This window comes from Podarcis gaigeae (assembly GCF_964106915.1).
Source record: "Podarcis gaigeae genome assembly, chromosome: 7".
Lineage (NCBI taxonomy): Eukaryota > Metazoa > Chordata > Lepidosauria > Squamata > Lacertidae > Podarcis > Podarcis gaigeae.
Genome location: NC_139683.1, coordinates 27,068,711 through 27,088,255, shown reverse-complemented (window position 1 = coordinate 27,088,255; position 19,545 = coordinate 27,068,711). Strand labels below are relative to the sequence as shown.

The 19,545-nt window shown below is 45.5% G+C and overlaps 1 protein-coding gene across 1 annotated transcript; it reads left to right on the top strand.

Moving 5' to 3' along the window:
* Positions 1 to 8,618: 8,618 nt before the first annotated feature.
* OTUD6B (OTU deubiquitinase 6B) lies at positions 8,619 to 17,710 on the top strand. The gene is made up of 7 exons (XM_083749614.1): positions 8,619 to 8,779; positions 12,423 to 12,577; positions 14,050 to 14,142; positions 14,669 to 14,981; positions 15,938 to 15,999; positions 16,893 to 16,999; positions 17,393 to 17,710. Exons 1-7 carry the CDS (start codon positions 8,668 to 8,670, stop codon positions 17,475 to 17,477), a joined length of 927 nt encoding a protein of 308 aa, XP_083605740.1. The 5' UTR covers positions 8,619 to 8,667; the 3' UTR covers positions 17,478 to 17,710.
* The last annotated feature ends 1,835 nt before the right edge of the window (positions 17,711 to 19,545 follow it).

Below are 19,545 nucleotides of genomic sequence, written 5' to 3'. Positions count from 1 at the left end.
TGGCCGGAGCCCCGCTGAACTACTAATGGGTCGGCGCCTTGCAATCAGATTGGACCGCCTTCACCCCGATAGAGCTCAGGATGAGGTAGTGGTGGGGGAAGGCAGGAACCCCCGGACCTTCGAGCCCCAGGACCCAGTGTACGCAAAGAATTTTGGGGCAGGCCCTGCATGGGTACCCGCCACAGTCACCAGGGTCACTGGCCCCGTGTCGTATGAGGTGCTAACAGATGGGGGGCAATGCTGGCGCCGCCACTGCGACCAGATACGGCGACGATTCCCGGGAGAAAACCAGGAAGAGGAGGACAGGTCAGAGGAGTCCCAAGGGAACAGTGGGGCAGTGAGGCCCATAGAGCAGCAGGGGCAAGCAGGAGAGGCAGAATCAGTAAATACAGAGAGGACCCGTGAGGCTGAAAGGACACCGGAACCAGAACCACGACTGAGTGAGCCGGTTGCGCCAGACCAAACAGCCCCATCACAGCCAGCATCCTTGGAACACGAGCCAGAACCTGAACCCCGGACCAGGGAACACCCCGGGCCGCAACGCACACGTAGGCTGCCGGCGTACCTTGAGGACTATGAATGCGACCTCCCGGGCAGGACTGGAACTTAGAGGGGAGGGGTGTTATGTACTGAGTTGAATAGGATCCAAACTGCAGCAGTCTGATTGGTCCTAGAACAATAGGCTCCAAAAGGCAGCAGTCTGATTGGTCCTAGAACAATAGAATTCAGAATGCAGCAGTCTGATTGGTCCTAGAACAATGCAGCAGTATGATTGGTTAGCAGGAACCACCCAATCATGCTCCAGATAGAAGTGAATCCACAACCTGATTGGCTTACAGTAGAATTCCGGAATTAGCCAATCATGTGCAGCCCATTGTGTAAATAATGTATATAAAGCAGATACTTTGAGGGGACATTTTCATTCCTCCTCACCACTATGAGCTGAATAAAGAGCATGAAATCACTTTGCGACTTTGAGTATATTTCAGTTCTGTAATGACTCAAGGGGAATCCTAAAGGGGGTTTGCCCATTACAGAACCAGTTGGCCTATAATATTCTAGGTGCCCAACATATAGTTTAGTACAGGGGTTCCCAAACTGTGGCTCGCGGACCACCATTCTGTGAAAGCAGGGGCGGGGGGCAGGACTGGGGACGATGCATTTTTGTAAGCATTACTTGACTGGATGACTGGATGGCACAATTCAAAAAAGTTCAAATTTTCATGTACAGCTGTGTTTCAGTTTGCATATTATTTCAGAAAGTGCAGCTTAGGTTGGTTCATCTTTAAATGCAAACCGAATCTAAATACTCCTGCATCCCTACCCATCAGTTCTCTGCCTGCAGTTATCCCTTGTGATGAATATTGCTTTAATCACAACTACTGTGACTCCAAAAACCGCACAGGAAAATGGGCCAGACGATGTACCTTCAAATATAAACTTACAAAAGGCTTCTCCCTGCATGTCCTGCTGTGCTATACAATGTCACATCTTAGGAGTTCTACTTCCTGTGCTGTCTTGAGCATATGGAAGTGAGCAGATAAAGAATCCCCCAGCAGTAATAATAATAAAACCCCAGACATACTGGAAAAACAGACTTGCAAGATCTGAGAGATCAAAACTGGCTGGAAAACATGTATGCGTATATTTTCAGCCACCAATATTCAATGCTACATCCTGTGATCTGCATGCACCTGTTAGCTTGTTCCCTTCTAAGCACATATTTGCAGAGAGACAAAGGTGGGGGGAGAGATTTGGGAACAAGGTGTCGGTTAGATTGCTCCAGCCTATATTGGTTTGTGGTCAGGGATTTTAAAAGGACCTAGAATATTATGTTTGCCGTACGATGTGGATGAGGCAGAACATTCAGGTGACTTGGAATCCTGCTCTGTTAAATTTGGAAAGTTCTCAACTACGGCACACGAATGTACAGAGCCATTACACAAACACATATGTTAGAGCTTGATAAGGAACTAATCAAAAGCTGTTAATTTTACTAAGCAACCATGTTAAATTCTGCTTTCTTCTCAATCCTCCGTGTTGTTGCAGTGTGCAAATGAGAGAAGCAGCAAGGACATGTTCTACTCTGACAAAGGCAACCTCTGGGTAGCTCTAGATGACTATTTGGTCCAGGGATAGGCAACATGGTGCCCTCTAGTTGTTGTTGAAGTACAGCTCCCATAATTCCCGGCCATTGTCCCGGCTGGCTGGGAGCTGATGGGAACTGGAGTCCAAGAACATCTGGAAGGCATGTTGTTGTCTATCCTGGATTCAGTTCCATGCCACTTACCACAGTGTGTGCATGTAACTGGCTGTGAAGTTGGTTATATGTATCATAGGTGGAGGGTGGAGGTGAGAATGTCTCTGCCTCTCTGCTTGGATTTGAACTCAGATGCAGATGTGTAGGAAACTTTGGTCACAAAGTGCCTGGATGTTGCAGATGGCCCTGTCTTCTTATGAGCCAACATTCACACCATGATAAATGACTCGTTGTGGCTACAGGTACCCTTCAATGAAACTAAAACAGGGGAAGTTCTGAAATAGCTCCCCTCTCACCTAGACAATGTTGCAGTTATGTTATGGGCCTCCGCTGGACTTTTCTGTGAGAACAAAGGAAGGGAGCAGGCTAACCTATCAGGAAAAATATTGAGAAAATTGGGTGTTCTTCAACTATGTTGTACTCAGAGTAGACCTATTGAAATTAATAGACCAAACTTAGCCATGTTTATTAATTTCAGTGCATCTATTCTGAGTAAAACTGAGGCTCCATCTGCCCTGTACATTTAAAACAATATCATACCACTTTAAACAACCATGGCTTCCCCCAAAGAATCCTGGGAACTGTCCTTTGTTAGAGGTGCTGAGAGTTGTTAAAGGTAAAGGTAAAGGGACCCCTGACCATTAGGTCCAGTCATGGCCGACTCTGGGGTTGCGGTGCTCATCTTGCTTTACTGGCCAAGGGAGCTTCCGGGTCATGTGGCCAGCATGACTAAGCCGCTTCTGGCAAACCAGAGCAGCGCACGGAAACGCCGTTTACCTTCCCGCCGGAGTGGTACCTATTTATCTACTTGCACTTTGACATGCTTTCGAACTGCTAGGTTGGCAGGAGCAGGGACTGAGCAACGGGAGCTCACCACGTCGCGGGGATTCGAACCACCAACCTTCTGATCGGCAAGTCCTAGTCTCTGTGGTTTAACCCACAGCGCCACCCGCCTCTCTCTGAGAGTTGTTAGGAGACTCCTATTCCACTCAAGGAGCTACAATTCCCAGAGTTTCCTGGGAAGAGGTACTGATCGTTCAACCACTCTGAGCATTGTAGTTCTGTGAGGCGAATAGTCACCAGTGCATCTAAATATGCTATGGAAACGGGTGGGAACCTCAAATCTGTAAATATTGTCCTCACCTCATGGCATCAACAGGTAATTTTAAAAAGTAATCTGGAAGGCCATAATCAAACTGATGGGCAGAAGGCACCTCATTTTTTAAAATAATTTTTTATTAAATGTTTACAAATAACAAATTATTCCAACAAATCATCTTCATTATATTTCCACCCATTTCCCCCTCCCTCTCCCCATACCCTCCCTCCCTTCCCCCTATGACTTCCCTCACTTCCTCTCTCTGATTTTTTAACACATATTCTCTGCATGTTGTAAAAATGTAAAGATCCTCCAAATATCTATCTATTATTTTAACAAAAATAAATTTGTGTATGTTTATTCAAAACGGGCAGAAGGCATCTCAGACCCAGCAAACAGCACGGTCCAAAGGTTGCAAAGCATTCAACATGGTCTGTGATCGGCTAGCAGGCATAGTAGGTTGGCTTCTGTGTAGCACCTGCCTTTGCAGACAAGTTGCTGATGTTAAGAAACCAAGCTTGGAGCAGCAATTCGATAGAGCCAGCCCAGCCCTACTGCTTCCTTGGGTCACCTGGGTCAGCTTGGTTGACAAGTCTGCTCACCCCTTTTGGTGCAGTGGCATTGCGGGATGGCAGAGGCTTCACTGGGCCCCCCGACATGAGAACAGGAACTGCCGTGGGCTTCCCGATAGATGGGGAGGCAGAGAAGCCCCCTTCCCCCGCCTATCAGAAACCGGTTCCTAGTCTGCCCCCTGCTTTGGGAAATGGGGATGCAGGCTGGGACTTGCACTGTGACAGGGGGCGGAGCTGACAGAGCCAAAGGTGGGCTTCCCTCGGATCCGCCTCTTTCCCATTTAAGCATCCTGCACCTGGGGCACTACCTGTTCCTTCCCTCACCAGCACTGACCCGGTGGTTTTGCCTAACTCATAGCAATTGTCACAACTGGTTGGGCATTGGGGCAATCATTTGTTTTGGATGGAGGGCAGGTTGTAGTCTCCGCCTGCCCCTCCAAACGCTGGGGTACCCCATTAAAGGGATCTGGGGGGAGGGTGCAGGGCTGAAGGCACTCCCCCAAGCAGCAGTCCCTGCGGAGGCCACCCTATTGGATGTAAGTCTTAGGAACCCCCACCTGGATCGACCACAAGTCACTTCCAGGGAGTGGGCCAGAAGTATTTAGATTGCCCCATGCCCAAGCCAAACCACTTTCATCTGTACAGTGGTACCTTGGGTTAAGAACTTAATTCATTCTGGAGGTCCATTCTTAACCTGAAACTGTTCTTAACCTGAGGTACCACTATAGCTAATGGGGCCTCCTGCTGCCGCCACGCAGGAGCTTCTCATCCTGAAGCAAAGTTCTTAACCCGAAGTACAGTGGTACAGGATGCGAATGGGATCTGTTCAGGAGCCCTGTTCACATCCAGAAGAAGAAGAAGAAGAGGAGGAGTTTGGATTTGATATCCCGCCTTTCACTCCCTTTAAGGAGTCTCAAAGTGGCTAACATTCTCCTTTCCCTTCCTCCCCCACAACAAACACTCTGTGAGGTGAGTGAGGCTGAGAGACTTCAGAGAAGTGTGACTGGCCCAAGGTCACCCAGCAGCTGCATGTGGAGGAGCGGAGACCCGAACCCGGTTCCCCAGATTACAAGTCCACCGCTCTTAACCACTACACCACACTGGCTCCAGAGCAGAACGCAACCCGCGACTGAGCATCTGTGCATGCACGGGTCGCGATTCGCTGCTTCCGCACATGTGCATGATGTCATTTTGAGCGTCTGCGCAAGCAGTGAAACCCAGAAGTAACGCATTCCATTACTTCTGGGTCGCTGCAGAGTACAACCCGACAATGCTCAACCCAAAGCTACTTCAACCCGAGGCATGACTGTACTATTTCTGGGTCAGCAGAGTCTGTAACCTACAGCGTCTGTAACCCGAGGTACCACTGTATTCAATAAAGTTGTGGCCTGTTTTGACGCCAAACCAGTCTTATTGGTCTTTTATTTATATGGGTTGGGATATGGGGAGCCCAACGCCTGGTCCCGCAAGCTGTAATGCTATCTCCAGCCATGAAAGGGGAGGTGGTGCAGCACAGCACAGATCAGGCTGCAAGCTCCCTCCCACTGAAAGCTGCCCTGGTGGTGCAGGAAGTACAGCACCTGGGTCCCTCTCCCCGAGTCCCCTGGTTCAAGACCCCTGGTGCCCAACAATTGCAATACACTTCAACATTTTTGCTGTCCTCCTGTTTACACCAGCAACAACAGAGCATTTGACCTATCAGCAGATCACAAAGATGTGTAGAATTTATGCCTGAGCGTTTCTTCTAAATTAATGCAATATTTAACAATGTCAAAAGCTTTGCATTATATGAAAGATTATGGCGTTACAAAGTCGACATGCTGTTGAAACACAATGCCTTTTACTATGGCAGATTAAAGTGACAGCTGTTATTATGGTGACAATGTCTTCACTTATACAAAGGGGAGCCTTCTCCAGTTCTTATCTTGAAAGTTGAGCTCTTGCAATGCTGTTTCACTCCCATTATCTATTCCTCTGTCGTTTCTTTTATAATCCTTCTGCTATTTTTATTCATTTTATTTTTAGAACAAGGCAAGGAGTCTCAATCCCAAGGCTTAAGAGTGTTCTCATTAGAAATGTGAAGTGTGAAAAACTCTTAGCATAACCTAATTTTTTTCTACTGCCATAGCTTTCCGCATGCCAGTGTATCGCAGTTACCCCTAAGCACCTCCCACAAAAAACCAGTTGTCTTCAAACACGAAAGTTGATCTATTTATCCCCTCATCATGCTCAAATTTCTTGCTGTTCCCTATACAATATACTAAGTTCATTTGTTTCTTGTGATTTGTAGATCCCCTCATGCCATCTTAGGGTCAGCGAAATTTGGTCCATTGCAAGCAACAAGCTACAAAGCCTTAATGTTCCTCAAACTTGATGTCAGGGAAGTGGTGGAATTATAGTTATGGACAGAATGCACAGAGTTAGGGTTTCTTGTGAATGACACACTCTCCCTGCCCCCAGTTCTTAGTATACATTGTTAACTGAGAGGATACATTTGATTTGAAATGTGACTACAAGCAATTGCCATTGTTGAACTACAGTGGTACCTCGGGTTACATACGCTTCAGGTTAAAGACTCCGTTAACCCAGAAATAGTACCTCGGTTTAAGAACTTTGCTTCAGGATGAGAACAGAAATCGTGCTCCAGCGGCGCGGCGACAGCGGGAGGCCCCGTTAGCTAAAGTGGTGCTCCAGGTTAAGAACAGTTTCAGGTTAAGAACGGACCTCCAGAACGAATTAAGTACTTAACCTTAGGTACCACTGTATAGTGTTTTAGTTTGTTGCATTGTTTAAACTCTCCATTTCTCCTAGTCCCTGATTTATGTCAGTGGATGCTGGACCATTAGGGCAACCAGGGCTTGGCGCTACCAGGTGAAATGATAACCAACTTTTTTTTTACATTTCCCCCCAAATCTCCAAGCCACGCTCTTTGCTGTGCCACACACATCCTTCCATAAACCATTTTAATTTACAGAGGCTCAGGGAGATCTTTCTGCCAATCTCCCATTCTCCGCCCAATCATTTCTCTGCACCATTCAGCCAACCTCAGCCCAAAAGCTGTGGCAAGCAGGTCACATGGACTTTGGCCCCAATGCTCTACCATGCTAGAACTATATTTCCTAATAATAATAATAATGTGCATTGCTTTGTAATGATTTGTTGGGTCTCTGGTCTGTAATAAAGATTGATTGATTGATGATAATGATGATGATGATGATGATAATAACAATAATTGTTGTTGTTGTTGTTTAGTCGTTTAGTCGTGTCCGACTCTTTGTGACCCCATGGACCAGAGCACTTCGAGAACACTGTCCAACCATCTCGTCCTCTGTCGTCCCCTTCTCCTTCTTTCCCAACATCAGGGTCTTTTCCAGGGAGTCTTCTCTTCTCATGAGGTGGCCAAAGTATTGGAGCCTCAGCTTCAGAATCTGTCCTTCCAGTGAGCACTCAGGGCTGATTTCCTTAAGAATGAATACGTTTGATCTTCTTGCAGTCCATGGGACTCTCAAGAGTCTCCTCCAGCACCATAATTCAAAAGCATCAATTATTCGGTGATCAATAATATACCCCAGCCATTCTTAATATATACCCTAACATGTTCTGTTTTTATTTCTCCGATTTGCCCTGTCTCCATTCCCTGGGCCTGCCAAGGGGTGTGAGGAGCTGCATTTTTGAATCTCTGACTTGACAGCTCTATTCCCTTTGCTGTTCCTCTAAAACTTTTTTGGGGTCAGACCAGAGTTTCAGAGTCCACCACAGGGATGTATTGGCCCTTCCAGATGTTATTGGACTCCAGCTCACATCAGCCCCAGCCAGCAACCTCTGGAAGGCCACAAAGTGCCCCATCCTTGCCTACCGCAAGGACCACACCTTTAAGAGTATTAGAAGAAGGCAGAGACAAGGCCGAAATTGAAAAGAACCATCAGCGAAGGCCAAGCCAATTGAAGGTGCGATATTGCAAAGGGCCACTGGGTGGCGCGCTACCTCAATGGAATGCATTCCCTCCCTCGGTTCTTTCCCATGTTTCTCCCTCCCTCCCCATAGAGCTAGGAAAAGTATAGATACTATATAGTTTTAGCTTCCGAGTTGACTTTGGACGCCTTTTTCTCCCTACATCTCCCACAAGGCGGAAGTGGCTGATGCCCATAGAAATAACAGAGAAGTCTTGAGCTTTTGAGGTCGTGATTGGGGGCAGCCCTTCCAACCATATGAGGAAGGGGAAATTCCGATTAATAATAATAATAATAATAATTTTATTGTTTTTAACCCCGTCATCTAGATGGATTTGCCCAGCCACTCCAGCAAAATATAAAAAATAATAAAATATCAGACACTAAAAACTTCCCCGAACTTCAGATGTTTCCTAAATATTGTGTAATTTTTCTTATCCCCCTGACGGGAAGTAAATTCTCACTAAAATAAACAAATCAGCAAATTTGTTTCTGCTGCTGACGCCGCAGAAATCCACAGCCACAGATGCAGGCGGAAATCCTGAAAAAGTCAGCGCAGCGATCGCTCTTCACTTTTCCTAGCTCCACAGTCACGCGGCTGCGCAGTCCTCCTTCCCCAGGAGTCTATGGTCTCTCGCCGGTCTGGTGGCGATGGAGCCTGGGGCGCGTGCGCCGAGTCCCTTCCGCTCCTTTCCCAACGCCGGGGGGGGCGGGGCCTCGCGGCAAGCGGGGCGGGGCTAGCCGTGGCCGAGAGCAGCCCGGGCGAAGGAGTCACGGCGGGCCGCCATGGACGGGCCTGGGGAAGGAGAAGAGCCGGCCGCTGCGGAAGAGGCGGCGGGGGGCGGCGGCCTGGAGCTGCTGGCCCGGCGGCAGCGCAAGGAGAAGCGCGAGCTGCAAGGTGAGGGAGCCGCCTGGGGCAGAGAGACCGAGGGAAGAGTAGGGAAGGCAGGCGCTGCTGCTGAAGGAGGGACCCCATGAAAGGGGGGCGGGGGAGCCGGGTTGCTAGGGAGCCAGGAAACGAGGGTTTGTGGGTGGGCGAGTTTCACTTAACGGGCTGCATATGCAGCGCCTACACTTTGGAACTCCCCGCCACTTGATACCGGGCAGGCGCCGTCTCGGTACCTGCTTTTCGGCGCCTGCTGAAAACTTCCTTGGAGGCTTCTAAGCAGAGGTTGGATGGCCATCTGTAATTCACGATGCAGCTGAGATTCCTGCATTGCAGGGGGGTTAGATTAGATCAGTGGTACCCAACCTTTTTGGGCCATGCCCCACCTAAGCATCTCTAAAATCCTGATGACACCCCCCCCCCGCCGCAACATATAATTCTGCTTATTCAAAAAGTGAACTCCTATTCACGTGAAGGAAGCCTAAAAGGCCATTCACTGTTAATATCTCATTCTCAAATTGACCCCCTTAAATATCAAATTGACCTCCTTAAAAATCAAATCGACCTCCTTAAAAATCAAATCGACCCCCTTAAAAATCAGATTGACCCCTTTTAGGGCGTGTGCCCCACATTGGGAACCACATTGGGAACCACGGGACTAGATGATCCCTGGGGTGCCCTCCAACTCTATGATACTGTTATTTTTGTTGGGACAAGCCCACCTGGAAGCTTAGGAAGTTGCAGGAACCCTAATCTGCTTTCTGATTTAAGTTTTGCACATTTTTTTCTTCTATATTTCATTGTTTTGTCTCCTTGTAAACCGCTTTGTGGGTTTTTAAACATTGCAATCAAGCGGTATATAAATTTTATGAAATGAATGAATAGAAGCAGGAGAAAGGCTCGTGGCACCTTCAAGACCTAACAGGGTCAGTGTATCTGGCAAAGTAAATGTATGCAGCTGCCCCATATAACACGGGTTCTCTGGTCCACTGCTAGAGCAAATTGCACAGGGCTGGTTTTGACCATGGAAGGGGTGAAGCTTTGGGTAAGATGCCTTCCTTGGTTGGGTGGGTGGGCCTCACCCAGAAGGAAAGGCCAAGGCAAGGGCTAGATCTTGCCCCACCTCCTAACTCTTGCCACTGGTCATGTGGTGAGCGCCACCAGACAGGAGTTGCTGAGGGCCAAGCAGGGTTGCTAGCTGACCCCCTGCAAGGATATGGGTGTCTGCAGATGCCCAGTGATGTTGATGTTCTGGTAATGTGGGCCTGCAAATATGGCATCTTAAATATAAAACAGAAAAAAGATATGAGATGTGTTACAGCACATGGGCTTTTGTAGGTTAGATCCTCCTTCATAGGATGAAATGGGTTCATGAACTTTAATGTGCTAGAAGAGAAGTATGTTTCATCTTTTAAGGAAGCACAAGCCTCTTGCAGCACAATCCTATTCGTGTCTCCTAAGAAATAAGTTCAATTTGGGTCACTGGGAGTCCTCACTCCCAGGTAAGTGTTGCATAGGCTTGCAGCCTCAGGTCTGTAGCAAATACAGCTATGTGCTTTCTGAACCTGGTGTCGCCCAGTTTTTATTGTACTCCAACTCCCAGCCTGCATGACCAGGGGACAGGAGATTGTTGTCATCTGTCTGTCTCGAGAGACAATGGAATGCGCCTCCAGGAGTGAAGCCAAACTGCTGCTTTAGCAGCACCGAATTCTCCGGAGCACAAGCCTGTGTATGGAAAGCTGGATTTGTTATTGGGGGGCAAGTTCAGCTGCTACTGAAGATGTGATATGAGGTGCTGCTGATGCCTTACATTTGCAAAATCATATTGCAAATCTTGGCATGGCAGTGGCTATGGAATCTGGAGCAAATCCAGCTTGCAGCACAGGAGACAAGGAGGGAATCATGTTCCCTTGTTCTGACGCTGACCCTATTACTGGATCACATGCTGCCTGTTGACATTGCACCACAGTCCACGAGATGGGGTGCCAGTTTCCAAAGCCCACAAACAGTTTTTTGCTGTGGAGCCTCAATTAGCATTCATGACGCATTAGCAATTCCACAGATGTGTTCAGAGCACTTTCTGCAGTGGACCTCAAAAGTGGGGGAGCTGCAGCAGTGCTGGTGTTGCTGAGGTTAATGTGAGAAGCCTAAAATCAGGCTGGAAGGAGTCCAGGCTGTGGCTTCCTGTCTCATCCTGCATTGTCACAGCTCTCTTACTTAGCTTTGTGGTACCGGAAGGAGCATTGTGCATTGTAGGTTTTGTTATGTTTGCTAGGATTAGTAGCAATTGTGAATATTCTTTGCTCCAGAGATAGGGAAACTGTGGCCATCAAGGTGGAGCTGAACTGCACCTTTCCATCAGCCCCAGCCAGCCAGTATGAAACACCTGCAGGGCCAAAGGTTCCCCATCACCGTTTTTCTTCACTGGGTAGTCTGAACACATCATCCAGATTAAATACATACCTATATATATATATATATATATATACACTGGTTGAGGAACAGAATCCATTCCAGAAGTCTGTTCGACTTCTGAAAACATTTGAAAGCCAAGGCGCAGTTTCCGATTGGCTGCAGGAGCTTCCTGCGCTCAATCGGAAGCCATGGAAGCAGCGTCGGACGTTTGGGTTCCAAAGAACGTTGGCAAACTGGAACACTCACTTCCAGGTTTGCGGCGATCGGGAGCCAAAACGTTCGAGTCGCAAGGCGTTCATCAACCAAGGTACATGTTTCAGTTGTACATGTTTCGGAGCATAGAACTTAACATGTGCATTTGTATACTTTGAGAATTTTTTTTTTGTAAAAAGCAACTAATAAATAATATTAAGCAAGACCAGATTTTATTTAGTTTGTTTTTTTAAAAAAATCAGCCTGTCCCTTCATAGTTCCAAACAGTTCATTGGATTTCATTCCAGCATTCCAGACTGGTTTCACCTTTTGAACGTGTTCGGAAAGCATTGGTTTTGTTCCCTATTATGTTTTAAGGTTCATGCACAATAAGCATTGTAGTTAATAGTTATGTGACTGAGGCAGGTTCCCCCCTGAGATAGATACTTTCTGCAATACATACGCTTCAGGTTACATACGCTTCAGGTTACACATTCCGCTAACCCAGTAATAGTGCTTCAGGTTAAGAACTTTGCTTCAGGATAAGAACAGAAATCGGGCTCCGGCGGCATGGCAGCAGCAGGAGGCCCCATTAACTAAATTGGTGCTTCAGGTTAAGAACAGTTTCAGGTTAAGAACGGACCTCCGGAATGAATTAAGTACTTAACCCGAGGTACCACTGTATGGGTTTACAGTACAGTTACATTAGGCAGGCATATACATTGAAAGATGTTAAATGCATTTTTTTTCCTGTTCAAGTGCAAGGACTTCTAGCTGTGCAGCAGAACTTCTCTTGTGTGCCCCTAACTTTGTTCTGCGGGTTCTCCCAACGCTCTGGAGCAGATTTGGGAGGGTCTCAGGCACACACAGGGAGAGAAGAGGGAGTTCTGTTGCACACATGGAATGAGTGCTTTGGATACGGCCTATTATGTCACACCTGCAGTGTAGTAATGTTAAACTTAATGATGGCCAGCTTTCCAATGATGAACAGTGACATGCATAATTGCTAGGCACTCACCAGTTGTCTCACTGATTTGTGCTTCTGCAGCCAAAATCCAAGGAATGAAAAATGCCGTTCCAAAGAATGACAAAAAGAGAAGAAAACAGCTGTCTGATGAGGTTGCCAAACTGGAGGCCGAGCTGGAACAGAAACACAAGGGGGAACTTAAGAAGCTAAAGGAGACACTAACTGAACAGAATAAAGTACGTGTTGAGGGCCACTCCATTTTCAAAGCTCTGTTGGCATAATATCCACTGAAACTACGTTTGAACGTTGTTTATTTCTAACTTGCTAAGGAATTGGGTTTCAGTGCTGTGACACCATTTTTGTTTTTTTTAATTTTGGCCATGATAAATCTTATTTCGCCTTAAATGCACAGTGAGTGTATAAAAGTAGATGAGTTGGGTTATTTCTATGAAGCACAGTCATATGCTCAATAAATGTTTGTTGTTTATTTTCTGGCAAATGCTGATGTTGTACATTCTAGTTCCCAAGGCAAATCGATTTTGCTTGCTGGTGTCATCAAATGACAGCGAATGTCTAACTTGCTTTCCATAGTACCTGGGATACGGATTAGCTCTCTTTGTAGGTTGGGGAAGGATTTGGACTGCTATAATTTGACTGATAACAGCAGACGGGGGGAACTTAACCTAGCCAGCAGGCTAGATCCTCACCTCTCTCACCCTTAGCAGGCCAACTTTGACGGTAGACAAGACTGCCCACCTGTCAATCATCTGACATCATATCAGGTGGCAACTCCAAATCAGCTGATCAGCGTCAATAGCTAGGCCCACTGGCTGTCAAATAAGTTTGCTATCAATAAGCCCTACTTACCAAGGAGCATTGGGGAGTGCACTGTAAGCTCCAGATTGTTCCTCAGCAGCTGTTTCTTTGCCTGCCCTTCCTCCGATGTCACATATGATGTCAGGTGTTGCACATGGCATGGGACAGTAGTACCTTGGGATGTTGGAATGGAAGGTGACTATTCTTCCTATACCAGACTTGCACAACACTGAGACTTCATGCAGTTTGTACCGGTTTTCTGCATAATCCCTCTTCCGGCAGCTTATCTAGGCTACAGTATGAGACAGGAAGCACATATTGTGCAGGCTGAAGTACTAAGAACTCTTGGGTTGCATCATCCTTAATGTCTTAAGCCTTAGTTTAGAGTCTGAGTGATATTTCTGGCGTGGTGCATAACTTGCTTGTTGGGGCCACTAGACAATGAATATTAAATAGGTTAGGTGAGAAACTGTGGTATGAAGAAGAAGAAGAAGAGGAGGAGGAGGAGGAGGAGGAGGAGGAGGAGTAGTTTGGATTTGATATCCCGCCTTTCACTCCCCTTAAGGAGTCTCAAAGTGGCTAACGTTCTCCTTTCCCTTCCTCCCCCACAACAAACACTCTGTGAGGTGAGTGGGGCTGAGAGACTTCAAAGAAGTGTGACTGGCCCAAGGTCACCCAGCAGCTGCATGTGGAGGAGCGGGGAAGCGAACCCGGTTCACCAGATTACGAGTCTACCGCTCTTAACCACTATACCACACTGGCTCTCAATGGTATGAATTGTTAAGGAACTGAAACTCCAAATGTATGCGCTATAACTTACCCTGAAAATTAGAGTGGCAAGTTCAAGAAACTAGTCACTACACATTTTACATAATTCTCATTTGTCATTTAGGAAGATGCTGCAGTTATAAATATTGCAAGGCTGGAGCTTGAGGACATGGAACAGATTCAGCCTCCTAGAATAACAAAAGCACAGAAGAGGCGGGTAAGGTGCTTACGGGTGTGAATATTGTCTTGATTAGAGAGTAAGCAACATGCAGACCGAGGTGCTTCTGTGAGAGATCTGGTGTCCCCAGGGGGGCTCTGGGACCTGGTTTCAACCCCGGGGCCCAGACAGAAGCAGTCACCAGCGCAGATCAGATAGAGAGGGGTTAGAGACCCCTTCATCTCATTGCATGTTATCCCGTTAAGTCTCTTCTGGTCCTTCAAGCCTCTTTCATGTATGCCCACAATTGGCTACAGCTAACTAACCCCATCTTTGGAGCTGGATTCCAAGAAATGCTCATGGTGACCTTTCTGAAAGGCAAACGATGTAACTGAAATCTCTGAATAAGTTTCAGTACTCCCCTTAACTTGTGCAACTTTATTGCTTTGCTTTTTGCACTGTTCTGTTAGTAGAATTGAGATGTGAATCACGGGCAACTGAGACCCCTTTTAATAAGCATATGATATTAGTTCATGATATGGACAAATATGACGTCGCAGTGCATTTTACTGTTTTCAAACCACAGGATAAAAAAGCAGCCATGGAAAAAGAAAGAGAAGAAAGAATTGCGGAAGCAGAGATAGAAAATTTAACAGGAGCTAGGCACCTTGAAAGTCAAAAACTCGCACATAGTTTAGCCACGAGGCAATTAGAAATTAAGCAGATCCCATCTGATGGCCACTGCATGTACAGAGCTATTGAAGATCAGCTCAAGGAGCAACAAAACTCCTGGACTGTTGCAACGCTTAGAAGTCAAACGGCAGAGTACATGAAAAGTCACGTGGATGACTTCCTGCCATTTCTAACTAACCCAAATACAGGAGATCTGTACAGTCATGGTAAGTAAACTGCTTCCCCCACCATGTGCATATTTCTGTCATGAGTAGTGTCAGCTGTTACAGAGAAAACTGGTACCAAGTATGTTTACCACGTATCAGTGGCACAGGTGTGTTAATTAAACTGCAAGGACCCCAACAGCTGCAACCCAATCTTACTTATGCTGCTCAGAAGTTAGTCTTTCTGTGTTTATTGCATGTTTCCTTTAGGTAAATATGTACTGGACGGCAAACTTGTGTGCGTGGAATAGACCGGTTGCAACAAGATGTAAAGACATTACTTACTATTACTACCTATAGCAGGAGTGAGGAACTTTTCGCCCTCCAGATGTTGCTGAACTGCAGCTTCCATCAGCCCCAACTAGCATAGCCAGTGGCCAGGGATGATGGGGGTTGAGGTTCAGCAACATCTGGAGGGCCAAAGGGTCCCACACTTGACTTGTGGCTCTAAGCACATCAGAGGGGCTGAGACTTTAAGAATATCTTAATGACTGTGACCTAAATCCAGTACAGGGTTAAGCTTGCTTAAGCCCATTGAAATCAATGGACTTAAGCATGCTTAAAACTCTGCATTAGATTAAAGCTTTATTTGTTAAAGCTTTCCCCAACTAAACTGTCTCTGTCTAACCAAGGGAAACATCCCAAAGCAGAACGTCTGTGCAATCTAGGAGAAGCACAAACTATTACAGTAAACGTGTTTTTGGCAAATCTGTCCATACCTTTTATAATATTTATTGACTTTGTCATTTCACAGAACACTGCTTGGTCCTTTGCTCGTTTCTTTCCTTTTATCTGACAGGGTGACATCTTTGCCTTCAGCCTGTTTCCTCTTTACCTTGTGTATTACTATGCAAAGTTATGTTCTTCTGCATACTTTAATTGCCAATGTAAGCTTTCCTTTTTGGGCTTGCTCTGTTTTCCAACATTCAGATTAAAAATGGTGCACTTTCTCCCTCCAGAGGAATTTGAAAAATACTGCCATGATATAGCAAACACAGCTGCCTGGGGTGGCCAATTGGAAGTAAGTATTGTGCCCTGCTCTTTCCTAATATCTTAAATGCCAACGCTTGTTCGTTTTGAGTCTTTAGAATATTCCCAAATCTTCAAGAGACGCTGGGAATCCTGTGACCCTTCCATCGTTTTTCTCAACTCCTGTCAGTCCCAGTCAGCATGGCCAGTGGTCAGGAAAGATGGGAGTCCAGTAACAGTTTTCCCCACCCTATTCTTTTACAATAAAGAAATGGCTTCAGGTTTAGGTAATTCTTATGCAGAGATAATCAAGAACATTTCTCAAAACAAAAAAATTCCTTCCAGTAGCACCTTAAAGACCAACTAAGTCAGTTCTTGGTATGAGCTTTCGTGTGCATGCACACTTCTTCACACTTTTTCGTGTGCATGCACACGAAAGCTCATACCAAGAACTGACTTAGTTGGTCTTTAAGGTGCTACTGGAAGGAATTTTTTTGTTTTGACTATGGCAGACCAACACGGCTGGCTACCTATCTGTAACAAGAACATTTCTGTTCTGTTTATATGGTAGAAGAACAGTTCTACTTTGTAAAAGGTTTACATTCATACCACATGCTATGCTGATTGTAACTGTCTAGCATACTGAGACCACTGTCATGTCAATATGAATTAGTAACCTACTTTTATTAAGATAATAAAAAAGGGAAAAATCATATTTGCAGTGATTTTTTTAATATAAATGTCTAAAACAATATAGGTTCTGAAGCAAAATTAAGTTGTTCAAAGAACTGATCAGAACACTTACTTTTTTTAAAAAGTCCTTAAATTTTGTTGTAAGCCACTTAATGCTGTGTGCTACAAAGATAACTACAAATCACATACATACATACATATATATATATATATATATATATATATATATATAAATCTAATTGTGCCTTGCAGCTAAGGGCTCTATCGCACATCTTGCAAACGCCAATTGAAGTTGTACAAATGGATTCACCACCTATAGTTGTTGGTGAGGAATACAGGAGAAAACCACTAATACTTGTGTAAGTAGATACTTTAAACTCTGGGGCTCAAAGGAGTTCTGTGTTTGAAGAAGTATATAATTGACTGAATACATTGATTGAATTATGTATTTAAGGGTACCTTGGAGTAAGACCGTTGAATTCAGTGAGACATATTATGGGTAAACAGTCATAGTAGCAGGGGAAGGGTCAACTAGCCATCTGGAGCAGATTTCAGAGGGGGGAGCGGGGGGAGAGAGAGAGAGACGATAGCTGAAAATGGTTTTCTTCTCTGTTCTACTGTTGGAAGGCTTACCATCAGCTGAGCAACACCGCTGGAAATAAAACCATTGGATGCATCTATGTGTGCATGCATTCTATTTGTTTGGAAGACATCTTTGTAATTGCTATAACACCTGTTGTTTTTGCTTCTAGGTATATGAGACATGCATATGGATTGGGAGAACATTATAATTCTGTAAAACCTCTAATGGACACACCTACAGAAAATGAAAGCTAGTACAGGATTCAACAGAAGATATGATGAGTGCATCTTTGCACTTTACGCTGCTTATCTTTGGATAGGTTTTAAAATTCTGCTCGAGTTTTTTTTTACAAGGAAATGAGGGTTTGGGGATATATATCAGATTTGTTGTATGAACTGTTAATTCAAATTTAAATCATGTTTTAAACAAAATATTCCCCAAGGTGTTTGTAATGTAACTAATAAATTGTGTATTACAGATTCCCCCCGACTTGCATTCAATCCTCTCCTTTAGTAGCAAAAAGAATGGTATATGTACCATGGCTATACAACCCTTCAACTATTATAAACAGCAGTCCTTCAGTAATTGCAACTAAAACATGATGGGAATATTTAAAAGGTAAAGGTAAAGGTACCCCTGCCCGTACGGGCCAGTCTTGACAGACTCTGGGGTTGTGCGCCCATCTCACTCAAGAGGCCAGGGGCCAGCGCTGTCCGGAGACACTTCCGGGTCACGTGGCCAGCGTGACATCGCTGCTCTGGCGAGCCAGAGCCGCACACGGAAACGCCGTTTACCTTCCCGCTGGTAAGCGGTCCCTATTTACTTGCACCCGGAGGTGCTTTCGAACTGCTAGGTTGGCAGGCGCTGGGACCGAGCAGCGGGAGCGCACCCCGCCGCAGGGATTCGAACCGCCGACCTTTCGATCGGCAAGCCCTAGGCGCTGAGGCTTTAACCCACAGCGCCACCTGCGTCCCCGATGGGAATATTTAATAATGTGCAATTGCTAAAAAAACTTCATGATACAAGGAGATGGTTGCATGATGCTTCTTTAGGTCAAATATCTTTTAACCATTGTTGTGACTTAAAAAAAAAACACCTCTTGCTGAAATCTTCAGAGAACCTCCCTGCCCCTGCCCAGCTTAAATGGGGTTGCACATCCAAACGTAACTGCCTCAGAGGCTCAGTAACACATTCCTGGTTATGAGAAACAGCCCTATAATATTGAGTCAGACCATTAGTCTACCTAGTTCATTTGTCCACACTGACTGGCAGTGGCCTTCCAGGTTTCAGACAGGACTCTTCCAGCCCTACCGAGAGAGTGAATCTCCTACCTTTTCCTGGTCAAACAATGTGTTCTACCATCAAGCTATAACCCTTCCCTTTTACATAGACATTTTGAAGAACAAGTTTGTTTGTTCTTTAATAGGAAGGCTACTGCTTTCCGCAGTCGCAGTAAAGGCAATATGGAATAAGAATGAATTTTGTTGCTGGTCCTGGTTTCCAGTTCAAACAGAGCCCCTACACAATCACCTCTGGAGTGCATGGCATTCTTTCCAAACTTGGTTGTGAAGTGACCCTCCACGTTTTATTTAAAACATGCATATGGCTGTCCTGATTCCCAGAGCAGTAGCAGGTCAAATGCTGCCATATTTCAAGAATAGGAAGAACCAATGCTTGCCATATAGAGATACTAATTCACACAAGCAGTACCTTCATATGAGCTATGTCAGACAGAGAGCCATCACATGCCTAAATCGGCCCTACACTTGTAAGATATAAAAGCCCAAATCTTTGAAGTAGCAGCTTCAGTTAAAAACTGCTACTTACAGGGAGCACTTCAGATGCAGCTGCCAGTTATAAAATATCCCTGCAAATAATTAAACTTCTGTACAGAACAATAAAACATACTTGCATATTTAAAGCACTTAGCATCACTCAGTTGCATTTTTAATATTTCAGATATGTACCATTAAGAGAAAGTTTTTCTTTTGTCTTAAGGGCTGTCAGAATAGTAAGGTAAAGGTAAAGGGACCCTGACCATTAGTTCCAGTCGTGAGCGACTCTGGGGTTGCAGCGCTCATCTCGCTTTATTGGCCGAGGGAGCCGGCGTACAGCTTCCGGCGGGTCATGTGGCCAGCATGACTAAGCCGCTTCTGGCAAACTTCGAGTTAAATATAGCTGTTTAAAATACTTGCAAATGAGAGGTTGGAATTTACTGTAGAGAAACATGGATCTGCTGTTGTCTTCCACTAAATCCACATAAGACAGCCTAATGTTTCTCTTGCTTAAGATAAATGAGGCAAAGATCTGGAAGTTTGTGGC